Raw genomic sequence first — 12,756 nt, 5'->3', positions numbered from 1 at the left:
CACGCTTCTGAGCTCTCCCACCAACGCGCCAAACCCTCCACCCACGACCTCGAACTCTACAACCAGCTCTGCCGACTTCTATATCTCCACTCTTCTCCTGACCTCAAGCGACTTGATACTACTCCGGCAAGAGCCCTTTGCGCCAAACCGCGAAAACATGGAGGAAGAAGACGACGATTTCTACGGGCCGAACGAGGGCTCCGAAGCTCCAAACGGCGACCTCAAAGCTCCCGCAGAGACCAATGGGCAGTCCGGCGCGAAGGACGTGAAGGCGGAGGAAGCCCTCGAGTCTGGCGAAGAGGGAGAAGAGGAGGAGACCAGCGATTCAGTATAGTCTTCCTTCCGCACCGCATAACATACCCACTCCGCTGACACTCCCCCAGGACATCGACATTATCACCGAGCGCAAGGATGGGCCTGGCGCAGAACACACACCGTATATACCTCGTCGTCGTTCCCACCTTGGTGCCGCTACTAATCCTACCAGCCAACCACCGCGCCCTGTCGCCATAAAATCCGAACTCAGACACGCCCCCTCCGCCGAACCGACCCCCCGATCCGCGCAGCCCTCCCAGCCCTCCCAAACCCATCCCCTCCGAACCAGTTTCTCCTCCTCCACCGGCCGTCCCCCTGTGCCAACCCGCCTAAAAGACGGCTCCACCTACCCTGAAATCCGCACCTCGACCATCGACGTCAATGCGGACCCCGTCTATCCACCCGCCCGCAAACCCATAACCGCGGTCGAAATCGACGTGGACCTAGCCGAACACACCAAGCCCTGGCGGCTTCCCGGCGCGGACCAGAGCGACTTCTTCAACTACGGCTTCGACGAGTTCACATGGGAGATGTATCGGCTGAAGCAGCAGAGCATGGCGAAGGTGCAGGAAGAGCAGAAGGCGGAGACGAAGCACCTCGAGATGTTCCTCACGGGTGGTGGCGGGATGCCTGGCATCCCGCCTGCGCCGCCGGGGCCGTCGAGTACCCAGCAAATTGGCCCTGTGTCGGGTATGGAGAGGGGTGGGCCTTCTGGCACACTACTATTAGGAGCAGGAAGCTTGAGAGGCGAGCCGGGGAGTCTAGGGCAGGGAAACATGGGAATGGAAGATCCGGTCATGCAACTGGTAATGCAGCACATCATGGCCAATGGTATGGACTTCAGCCAGATTGGGCCCCAGGACTTCGAGCAGCTTTACCGGCAGATCGCTGCGCAACAAGGCGCTGGAGGTGCTGGGCCGCCGCAGGGACCGGCTCAGGGGGCGCAGGCAGCCTATGGAGGACAGCAGGGCTACGGAGGGCAGGCCCAGTGGGGGCAGCAGCAGCAACAGGGTGGATACGGGAGAGGGGGGAGAGGTGGAAGGAGGTACTGAGGTTAGCTTGTTGGGGGAGATGGGGGGGAGTGTTTGCATAGGGCGGCGTCGGGGAGTTCATGGACATCGCATGTCGCGCGAGAGTACCAACGGCGTTGTGTCTATGAGTTATCAAGAAAGTGGTAGCCAACCCTGCGCTCAAGATGAGTGCATCACAGATATAGCATTTCTGATTCGCCAAAGCCCCTTTGGATATCCCTATCAGCGAAAGATTGTAACTGCCAGAACATCCTCACTACTTGTGAATAAACCACTCTTCCTCTACCACAGTGCTCCCCTAGCGTATGAGCAAACCGCAAGCCGTGATAGATCCCAAGGTGAAATCGTTGCGTGGGACAGTACAATCGCTGGTGATGTTGTGCCCCAGGAAGTTGGGAATGTCCGCCTGGCAGCCTTGGAATGCTTAGTCATCTTACTTGCTCTTCTTTCGGATCCGTGGCCGACGACGACTTGGGTTCTCTTCCCAGATGCTTGAGCAGCTTATGCCAGTCCTGTTGCCCACTGCCAGCGTGTCTTCTTTCTATTTGTGCGTTCTGGAAGGCAAGGTACTGCTGTCGTATCCCAATGCCCAACTTCGCGTTTCTTCTGATTCTCTACATGTACCGCAAATGCAATTTTGCTAAGCGTTCATCTTTGTCTCAAATCTCCCGAGCTCTTTCTTGGTGCAAAAGACATCTCAAGAACAACCATGACTCCGGGGAAAACGCCAGAGAACTCTAAGCTTCACATAGCAACATGGTGTAATAATATATGCGCGGGAAGGGACCGGCATGTTGTGGTAGAACTGCCTGACTTGAGGTCCTTTTGCTAGAGATGTGAGGCATTTGGACTTGCAGCTGTGGAGCGGTCTCTTGCATTCGTGCTTGATTGTTCGGGACATCATGGATCTGGAAGCTCTATACGAGTGACTTACGCGTTATCCATAGTCACAAGTCTCACGAAACCACGTTTGTGAACTCTCATCTTAATCTTTTCTAGCCGCAGCCCATTCGTAATTACAAGTCCGATTCGCAATGCGCATTCTGACATTCCCCATTCCATCATCTCTTCAGTCCTGGTACCGTTCCAGCCTGGTGTATCCTGATGAACATTGCATCATAGACATCACACTCGCTGACCTGCGAGACAACGTGGAGCTGTCTGCAGGTCATATCAGCCGGGAGATACTTCTCCACGTCTTTCTCGGTAGCCTTGAGCTCACCTTGTAAACTCTGCTCTCGGCTACTCACTCTGCAGATCAGCCCGTTCGTCTGACTACGGGAACCTTTGGCTGGCGCAAACCACTGAGCTGCCTTCGCACCTCATTCCTCCGAAGGGTTCGTTTGACTTCGCACTTCATCCTCACACCTCATCTCTCACAGAGTCGCTCACTTCTCCCGCAAGTAAACGGACCGGTTCGTTCGGTCGTCGCCCACTTCACAGTTCCACGCTGCATGTACCTGCAACGCAAGACTTTCTTCAAGCAGCTGACCCTGACGGCCAAGGAGTCTTTATTTCATATAGCCCCTCAATCTCACAAGAAACTCAACTTCTAGCGAGTTTCTTCCGCCTGCAAGGCTCCTTCCAGTTCACCAATCGCACTTTGCATCGTCACAAGAGTCAGATGCGAACAATTCCTCAGGGCCGGCTGAGATTCAAGGGGCCTTCACCTGCACTTCCTGCTCCCTGTAAGTCTTCCTGTTCCCACGACTATTTGAGATGTACCCACTACCTTTTCTCTACCCCTCTTACATCACGCTTCCCCCTCCTTGTTTCTACTCTCCCTGCCGAAGACTATTTAAGGTAGTCTTTCCCCCATATCCTCTATCATTCCTACACCTCACTTTACCTTTGGGCATGCTCCGACATCACTTTCAAGACACCTTCGTTACTCTTTCTTCACTTCACTTCGGTACATCTATCCACACCTTCAGCTCCCGCGCGCCTTGAATCAAATCAAACACGGCTCTCTTATCATCCTTCAGGTCTTATATTCGACCTTCGGCAGTTTATGGACTAATTCGCAACTCCGTAGCTCACGTGTGGCTGCTTGAGGTTGAGATCACATCCGAAACACTCATCGCGCGCAGGCCTGCATGGTCGCTCCAACGCGTCGCCTCACGTTGCACGTCTGATCTCACGGAAAGCCCACCTCGTCATCCTCGATAGCTTCACTTAAAAGTCGTCATCCAAGCATCGTTTACGTCTCTGATACTTTCCAATTTTCACCTTCCTTTGAAGTCACAGTTGCGACGCTTCACTTCCTTTTGCTTGACGCGTCCGTCATCTATCACATTTAACTGCATCGGTCTGCCTGATTTCACTGCGCAGACATATCATCGAAAGCAAGATACGATGTCGGCTTCACCTCCTCGCTCCCACGAGGGGAATTCGGATCACGTTCAAAGCGCTGAGCAGCCTGAAGAACAGTCTCTCACGGTTTCCAACGATTGCTTGGACGATCCCACAATTGCGCAACACCCGGAAGTTTCGTTTGAATCTGATGACGTTGTCATGCAAGAAACCACGGACTCTCACAAAATGATATGTGACAGTAGCCTCCAACTCCCTGCTGGAGGTCAAGATCCGCCAAGCACCATGCGCGCTGGAAGCCTTCTGGCGCCAGGCGTCAACAGCGACCTCGAAGTTGTAGACAGCCACGGAGCTTTCAGCACGCCTTTGCCAGGTCTCTCAGCTGACGATGTCGCAAGCCCGCTGTTCGAAACACAGCTAATGGACCTCGACACTGCGGAAGACCTGCGAGCCGTTTCAAGCTTGATCAACCCCCAGAGCGCCGATGGCTGCATCGAAAAACCTACAGTTGTCAAGGAAGACATCGCTAGCGCCAATGGCAATTCTGTTGACGCCACAATGGATTGTAGCCATGGAGAACTGCAGCTGACTGAAGAAGAGGCCTCCAGTGCTGCCGAAGTTTCTGAGGAATTGCCAGGAGATGGTCGGATCCCAAGTCCAGCTCCACAAGCTGAACTTGATCAGCCGCAGGTCAATTTGGGCACGTCAATGCTCGGTCTGAAGAATCCTGCAAGCAAAATTAATCCTCTCTTGCGAAAAGTGCGGGAGTTCATACTGCAGAAATCACAGGGTCAAGAGTCTGTCACAACCGTGGCACCAGCTCCTGACGGTATGCCCAAGTCCTCAATGGGCCTCCCAAAGCCTCGAGAGGTCACTATGGCTCCGCCCCGGTCCAAGCCACAAACGGACCCCGCAGCTGCTGCTTTTGCAGCTAAGAAGAGGCAGTATAAGAAAGACCAGAAGGCGGGCAAGATAGACATGGAAGCTGAAATCATCTTTATGAGGCTTCAGAGTGAAGAAGATACTCGCCTGAAGATGCTGGCTCAGGAACAGGAGTATGAGGAAGGCGGCAGCAAAGATCGCGATGACCCCTTCGTGTCTGCCCTCGAAGATACCTCGCAGTCAGAAAGCGGAGGACCTGTCAGTCGTAAGCGCCCTCGCAGTCCCGATGAAGCTGAAGAAGTCGATGAAGACGCCGAGCCCAACTCCGAGGAGGATCACAATGGCCCGTCTAAATCGAAGCAGCACAAGAAGCCAAAGTTCGGCGTAAGAGCTAAGCGCTACCAGCCGCCAAAGCGCGACATTGAAGAAAGCATGGCCGTTGCACTGGACGATGAAGTTCAGCCAAAAAAGGGGCGTGGCAAGAGTATCAAGGGTAATGATCCAAATACTGGCAGCAAGTTTAGCAAGAAGCCGGCACACCCATCCAACGCCAAAAACACCAATCCGAAACCAAAGGCTCCCAGGCGGCCTCGCGCTAAGAAAGCAGCAAAGGATGGTGATGATGGTGACAAGACCACCTCCAACAGGCGCCTGCGTGCTGATGGTCCAGACATGGCGGACGTACCGAGTCTCTTGACGAGTGACGTTTTCAAGGATGCAGCAGGCAACGAAGGGCGTGCGGATCAACCTACATTCACCAACACTCGTAAGGACCAAGCCTTGAAAGAACTCATAGCGTCCGTCCCAGAAGATGTTCGGAAGACCGCGCAAATCACCAAAAACTACCTATTGGCCGCTACGAAGGACTTTATGGGTCGCGGTGCCGTCAAGGCCGACGGAAAGGGCGGCTGGTTGGTGAACGGAATGGAGAGCTCTTTGAAGCATTACCAGTTGTTGGGCGCGTCCTTTATGCGTAGGAGGGAAATTGCCGTCGACCCGCAAGGCGGGCTCTGCGCGGACCAGATGGGGCTGGGCAGTAAGTTGGTACTTCGACATCTGCTTGCTTGATCGCTCACACAGATGGCAGAAACGGTCATGATGATTGCGAACATTGTCAATGGTCGTCCTCCCATAAACAGCCGCAAGCCGAAAACTACTTTGATCGTGGCACCCTCCGGGCTAATGGGACAATGTTAGTCTTCTCTTCAAAGGCGTCAATAAGCTTTATTAATAGACTGCAGGGTTTCAGGAGATTGGGAGGCATTGCAAGAAAGACCGCTACGGCCGACCAATCCTCAGCGTGGTCAAACACTTCGGAAATAAAAAAGTTGACTCCACAAGCACGGCGGAAGACTTACAGGAGTACGACGTGGTCCTTACTACCTACACCGAGGTTCTGAGATCCTATCCGAAATGCGATGTGCCGCTTGAATGCCAGACAAAGGAAGAGAAGGCCGCATACTGGAAGAACTTCTACGAGAAGAACAGGGGCGTCCTTCACCGGATCAAGTTTCTACGAATTGTTCTGGACGAGGCTCAAGCGATCAAGAACTACAAATCCAGAACCTCCATCGCCTGCCGTGGCTTGATGGCAGAGAAGCGCTGGGCCATGTCTGGCACACCGATCCAGAACTCGATCTCGGAGCTTTATCCATACTTCAAGTTCCTGCGAGTACCTCATACCGGGACGTATCGTATCTTCCAGCAGAACTTTGCAGCACTCGAGAGCAATGATCAGGATAAGGTCGACCGTCTGCTTGTTACTCTGTCAGTGTTCCCTACTAGTGAAAGAAGACGCACCTACTGACACTCTTTCGCAGTTCGAAGTTCATGATTAGGCGCACTCATATGGACACTCTGTTCAACGCTCCTCTTGTGAAGCTTCCTGCTGCTGCGCAGAACGTCCAATGGGTTCGGTTCAACGACCTAGAGCGTGGTGTCTATGAGATTGTCCACAAGCGCATCGTGGAACGCATCAACGGCTTTTCGAGGTAAACACTCCTATATCTATCCTTGACACTACTATATCTAACGAGCTACGCAGAGACAGCACTCTCCAGAAGCACTACTCCCATATATTTGTTCTGCTCCTTAGACTTCGGCAAGTGTGCTGTAGTATACTTCTAGCCGAACATGTTATGCGCGACCTTCTCACATTCGAGGATCACGAGAAACTGCGTACTCTCGCCGACTCGGAAGCAGAAGAGAAACATTCTGCCGACCGCGAGGCTCAAATAGTGACATTCCGTAAGTTACTAGCAGAAGCTAAGGCCCAGACTCCTGGCGCAGAAACCCCTCAAGGTGCAGCTCCTACGCCCATTGCAGAGGCCGCGGACACTACGGGTTCTTCCACAGCCGCAGGGCCTTCAACTGAAGGATCGTCTCCGCCATCGCCAGCAGCTGAGATGGGTCGTGGTCGCGCTTTCGGCCTCACCTATGACTTCAGAAAATACCTCAGACAGCTGAGAAGCGGAAAGCAGTGGGATGAACTTCAAGATCGGACCTTGTGCTACAAATGCCGCCAAAATCCAACTCAACCATGGATAACCAGCTGCTACCATGTCTACTGTAGAGAATGTCTAGAAGAGATGCAGTGGGAAGCATCTCAGAAGGATGAAGACCGTGCGAAGTGTATGGAGTGCGCTAGCGTCTATACAGAGGTTAAGCCTTGTGGGGAGATCGACTTCGAAGAGCTTCTTGACAACGAAGACTCCCCTTCGGAAACCGACCACTCTCAACAGTCGGCCAAGCCCAGCGGTAAGCGTGGCAAGAACAAGAATGCCCCGGAAGTTCAGCCAAGGGATTGGATTGCCTTAGCAGGCGACATGCTGCCTTCAGTGAAGACCATTGCGATCAAAGCCCAGCTACTCAATTGGCTGGAAGGCGACAGCGGCGTAAAGGTCATCGTGTACTCACAGTTCCTTGACATGATCAGAATTATGTCAAGGATTTGCGATACCGAGCGCTGGGGTTATGAAACGTACCATGGCAACATGACATTCGACGCCCGCGAGAAAGCTCTCCAGGAGTTTGCGGACAACCCGGACACCCGGGTTCTCCTCGCTTCGTTGAAATGCGGCGGCAGTACGTGCTTTGTCCCCCTCGGCTTGTACGGTGCTAAAAAATTCGCAGCTGGCCTCAATCTCACGATGGCGTCGCGAGTCATCGTAGTGGATCCATGGTGGAATAGTTCCGTAGGTCGGTTCTCAGACGTTCTATGCCTCCCTGAACTATACTAACAACTTTTAGAACAGCAAGGTACCGTCAAACAGCACGCCCCGTCAAAAAATACTGACATCTCTAGCTTTCTGCCGCGTTTTCCGCATCGGTCAGGAGCGGGAGACGTCTCTGACTCGCCTCGTTGTCGAGAACACAGTCGAAGAGAACATGCATAATATGCAGAAGCGGAAGGACCTCGAGATCAACCGCGTCATGGAGGACGGCGGAGGAACGAGGCACAAGTGAGTCTACCGGAATGAGATAGCCTTGGATTACATCAGTGCTCATTGACCTGTTTAGATTGTCAATCAAAGAGCTGATGCGTCTTTTCGGACCCGTCCGGGAGGACGAGGAAGGCAAGCCTTTCATTCTCGTGGACGACAAGGAGACCTTCCCAATGGTTGGCGCGGACAGTGAAGATGAGGATATGGCGGATTCGCCGTAGGTTCTACAGGCTGGCTAGGGAACGCTCTGGCTCTTCAGGTCTTCCCAAGTTTCTTCAAAAGTTGGCTATGGCTGGATCCTACCTCATGAGCACGCAGCACCGACTGCGTCTGGAACTTTCAGGAGTTTACCTTGGTTTCTTGGCGGATGCTTCGTTTTCTGGGCATACTTAGAGCTTTTCGTGGACAATCTGAAGGGGCTGCCAATAAGACCTTCAAGGACCTGGGCTAAGAGCCTGTTCTGCTTTCTTGGGGGACGGCAGACTTCCATGGCACGCTCAGGACTTCACGACAATGAAAGGGTTGGGTTGCATGCGAGCTTTTTAGGAGTTTGATCTGGGTTTTTGGCGGAGGGTAGCATCTCGTGGCACGCGTCAAGCTGTCCACTAGTCCTAGCAGCTCTCAAAAAGTGCATTTTCTGACTGAACTCAACGGCTTCACCTTGATCAATTGCATTACTAACTACGTTACTACCGAGAACCTGGAACCTTGGAAGGGCACATGAGGCTGCTCCCCAAATCAGATCACGTGGGGCATCGCACTGCGGGGGGGTGGAAAAGGGCGCCAGGTGGGCTGAGACTGATTGGCAAGGTCTTATCAGCGATTCGTTGCCTTGCCGCAAGCGATTTCACCACCGGCCGCTCTATCTCAACACCTGCGACTGTACGAGAGCGGCCAGAGTTCGCTTTTCAATATGGCTGCTGCTGCAAGGCTCTCGCGCTCGACAAATCCAGAAGCTGGCAAGACCAAACACTCAATAATCGGCCCGACCGTGCAACTATCGAGTAATAGCCAGCGCCTGCGAATCCGGCTTTCGCCTCCAACCCCTCCGCAGTCCTCTGCGGCCGGTCATCACGCCAAGAGAGTGTTACAGATGACACAACTTCTCACATCTGTTCTGCATCTCTCGCAATGGATCTCGCCTTGATGAGCAGTCCGGGCCAGATCAAGCCGTCCAGTGTAGACAGCGACGACCTGTCACCACAGAAGCCGGCCAAAGCGCGCGCAAGGAACAGGAAGAAGGAGGGCAGTGATGATGGCAACAAGAGGAGATGCGTGAGCACTGCGTGCATAGCCTGCCGAAGGTACGCGAAGCCTGGGACGCTGCGAATACTCCCACCAACGCTGGCTGACCCAATGCTGGATTTAGGCGCAAGAGCAAGGTCAGAACACCACAGCTGTTACGTTATGTACAAACTTTCAAATCTGGCGACTAAACCAGCGTATCCTACAGTGTGACGGCAACCTCCCTGAATGCGCCGCCTGCGCTTCAGTCTACAACACAGCGTGCGTGTACGACCCCAATTCGGACCACCGCCGCAAAGGCGTCTACAAGAAGGATATCGACAACCTCAAGACGCGCAACTCAACGCTACAAACATTGATACAAGCTATACTGAACTACCCGGAAGATGAGGTACCAGCACTTATCAAGCAGATACGGACATGTGAGAGCCTAGACACCGTGGCTGAAGCCATCCTGGCTAAGGAGGCTGGGATTAGCGGAGATGACGATGACGATATGCCATTGCTCAGCATCGAGACTCCGTCGGGCCAGCCAACTTTCGAGACTCAACTCTCTGGGAAGATGGGACGACTACGGCTAGAGGATGGATCCGTAAGATACATCGGGGGCACATCGAACCTGATCCACCTGGGAGCTGGCTCGGACCACGAAGACATGGCTTCGGAAGCGGAGCAGTATCAGCAGCAGGACAATCCGATTACGACCTGGACGAACGTGACATCAGATTCGACTCTGATCATGCATTTGATAAACATGTACTTCACCTGGCACTACACGTATTTCACCACCGTCTCCAAAAGCCTCTTCTACCGAGACTTCTTGCTCGGGAGGCCACCGCCGAACACCCGCAGGAAAACAGAGTATTGCACGCCTTTGCTGGTCAACGCTATGCTCGCTTTGGGTTGCCACTTTACTTCATGGCCTGCGGCACGTGCTGATCCAGAGGTCTCCGCCACGGCCGGGGATCATTTCTTCCGGGAGGCCAAGAGGTTGCTCATGGAAAACGACGAACACGAGAAGCCGAGATTAACTACCGTCCAAGCGTTAGCCTTGATGTCTGTCCGAGAAGCGGGCTGTGGCCGCGAGGCCAAAGGCTGGGTCTACAGCGGGATGAGCTTTCGGATGGCTTGTGATCTGGGTCTTAATCTGGATTCTGGCGTTCTGTCCTCCAGTAGAGATACCAATCTTGACGAGGCTGGCGAGGATGCGCGGAGGATCACATTCTGGGGCTGTTTTTTGTTCGATAAGTGAGTCTGCTCTAATTACTGATTTCCTTCCGTGCTGTGTTGGGACGACCCGAGTTCCTCTCTACACAACAAACACTAACATGCTATCCGAAGATGCTGGTCGAACTACCTTGGGCGCCTTCCGCAACTGCCGACATCTATAATCACCGTCCCGAAGTTTGACGTCTTCCCGGTCGAAGAGTCGGACACCTGGTCTGCCTACACGGATTCTGGAATTAGCCAGGCCAACTCTCAGGCATCACGAACGCGTGCCATTGCACTTCAGATTTCCGCGCTTTGCGAGATTAGCAATGATCTCATGACGTCATTTTATAATCCAATTGACATGGACAAGCCGAAAGGGAAGAGCGCGGAGCTGAAGAAGCTCTCCGAACTCCACCAGCGCTTAGAAGGCTGGCGCAGGGATTTACCAAAAGAGTTCGAGCCGAAAGAGGGCGGCTTACCAAACATGCTGGTGATGCAGTAAGTTCTCATCTCCGGCACGTTTCTAGTTTCTCTGACCAGGGCACAGTATGTTCTTCCAATTGCTCTTCATCCACCTTTTCCGCCCATTTCTTAAATACAACCAAACGACCTCCCCTCTGCCCGCCAATGTTTCGCCCCGCAAGCTCTGTACTCAAGCCGCAGCCATGATCTCGAAATTACTACGACTGTACAAGCGATCCCACGGCCTGCGGCAGGTCTGTAATATTGCAGTCTACATAGCACACTCAGCATGCACTATCCACCTGCTCAACCTGCCCGACAAGAACGCCCGACGAGACATCATCCACGGCGTCAAACACCTCGAAGAGATTGCCGAAGGTTGGCTCTGCGCTCGGCGGACCCTTAGTATCCTCAGCGTCCTGGCGCGAAAATGGAACATTGAACTTCCAGAAGAGGCAGCTGCGGTGCTAGCACGGACCGAAGCAAAGTTCGGCTCCTACCAAAGCGATGCTTCCACGCCAAAGTCAGCGATCGTCCAGGCTCAAGCTCCCGAGCAGCCGCAGCAACAGCAGGTCCCAATGTCTGTGACATCGTACCCGCAGCAGATGCACGCAACTACGGTGGGCTACCCTGTCGTCGGCGGCGCTGCCCCCGCTACTGCCGGCCCGCGTCGCGTCGGTGACAACAGACCGCTCCCTCCACCGCCGCAGACATCCTCCGAATTTCAGTTCCCTCGTGCGCAAAGACACCCGCCAACGAATGCCAGCACGCCCTCTAGTCGGGGCCAACCACGCATGTCACTCGATTCCACAGCCACGACTACAGCGGCGAGCATGTCGCCATCTGAGCTCTTTGGTGGAATCGATCAGCTCCTCCGAGAAGGCCAGGATTGGTGGCTCAGGGATCAGTCGCAGCTGGCCATGGGCTTTGACAATTGGAACATGGCTGAAGCAGGGGATATGTCGTGGATCAATGGTAATGGAACGGCGGGGAGTGCGGCCAACTTTGTGCTCAACGGGGTCTATGGGTATGGTGCTGTCAACGGCTATAACGAGGAGGAATGGTACCAATAACGGATCTGGTTGCTAGGCACTGGTCTGGCGTCCGGTGTTCTGGGATCGGGGCGGTTGTCTTTGGCGCCAGATTATTCTGGGCAGCCGCTGGACCAGGCAGGATAAGCAGATCTTGGATTGCAACTCATAACCCTTTCCAAACACATGGTGAATTTGGTAAAAATACCGCTGCCGAAGCCGGCCACGGAACTGTGCCAGTAGTTTCGCAGATACTATCACTAGCGGTGCAGGCTTTTCACCACTCTGACCAAAATGTACCCTTGCGGGATATGTGAAACAACGACAGTGGTGTTGATCTTCTAGGAGGACGCCACGTCGCGGCCAACATCCCGTGGACTCGGAAGATCACTAACATCATAGATTCATCAACAGCCAGGGCATAGCATTGAACTCCAGGTTTTATATAGCCTTTGGAGGCCAGTTGTCTTCGCTGTCTATTGCCGAACAAAATGTAAACGGGAGCCGCATTGCGAGGAGGATGTCGTGATTCAGGCAACCAAAAATGGGTAGTCTAAATTGCCACGAAAAAGGGTTGATAAGTGGGAACGATCGCTGCCAGATCGCTTGCGTTAATATATACATATATATAGACAGGGTAAGATGACTGGCCTCTAACGGCTATCAAAGGCCTTAAATTCAATGCTATACCATGGTGGTCGATGAATCCGTGATGTTAGTGATCTTCCGAGTTCACGGAATACGTATTGGCCACGTGCTGAACTGCTGCGTCTCTCCAGTTCGTGGCGGACGGCGGCGGAGCCAAGGAACTCCGCTTGTGGC

General features: G+C 53.6%; 3 protein-coding genes across 3 annotated transcripts; all 3 read left to right on the top strand.

Moving 5' to 3' along the window:
* Positions 1 to 157: 157 nt before the first annotated feature.
* On the top strand, positions 158 to 1,367 carry W97_00189 (uncharacterized protein; the record flags this gene model as incomplete). The annotated part of the gene is made up of 3 exons (XM_007778106.1): positions 158 to 328; positions 384 to 436; positions 488 to 1,367. 3 exons carry the CDS (start codon positions 158 to 160, stop codon positions 1,365 to 1,367), a joined length of 1,104 nt encoding a protein of 367 aa, XP_007776296.1.
* Positions 1,368 to 3,944: 2,577 nt separating this feature from the next.
* Positions 3,945 to 8,205, top strand: W97_00188 (uncharacterized protein; the record flags this gene model as incomplete). Its single annotated transcript, XM_007778105.1, has 8 exons — positions 3,945 to 5,577; positions 5,629 to 5,733; positions 5,783 to 6,308; positions 6,362 to 6,532; positions 6,586 to 7,625; positions 7,674 to 7,739; positions 7,846 to 8,002; positions 8,061 to 8,205. 8 exons carry the CDS (start codon positions 3,945 to 3,947, stop codon positions 8,203 to 8,205), a joined length of 3,843 nt encoding a protein of 1,280 aa, XP_007776295.1.
* Positions 8,206 to 9,115: 910 nt separating this feature from the next.
* On the top strand, positions 9,116 to 11,976 carry W97_00187 (uncharacterized protein; the record flags this gene model as incomplete). The annotated part of the gene is made up of 4 exons (XM_007778104.1): positions 9,116 to 9,259; positions 9,354 to 10,477; positions 10,571 to 10,939; positions 10,989 to 11,976. 4 exons carry the CDS (start codon positions 9,116 to 9,118, stop codon positions 11,974 to 11,976), a joined length of 2,625 nt encoding a protein of 874 aa, XP_007776294.1.
* Between the last annotated feature and the right edge of the window lie 780 nt (positions 11,977 to 12,756).

This window comes from Coniosporium apollinis (assembly GCF_000281105.1).
Source record: "Coniosporium apollinis CBS 100218 chromosome Unknown supercont1.1, whole genome shotgun sequence".
NCBI lineage: Eukaryota > Fungi > Ascomycota > Dothideomycetes > Coniosporium > Coniosporium apollinis.
Note: the sequence above shows the minus strand (reverse complement) of the source record. Positions and strands in the feature narration are given on the sequence as shown.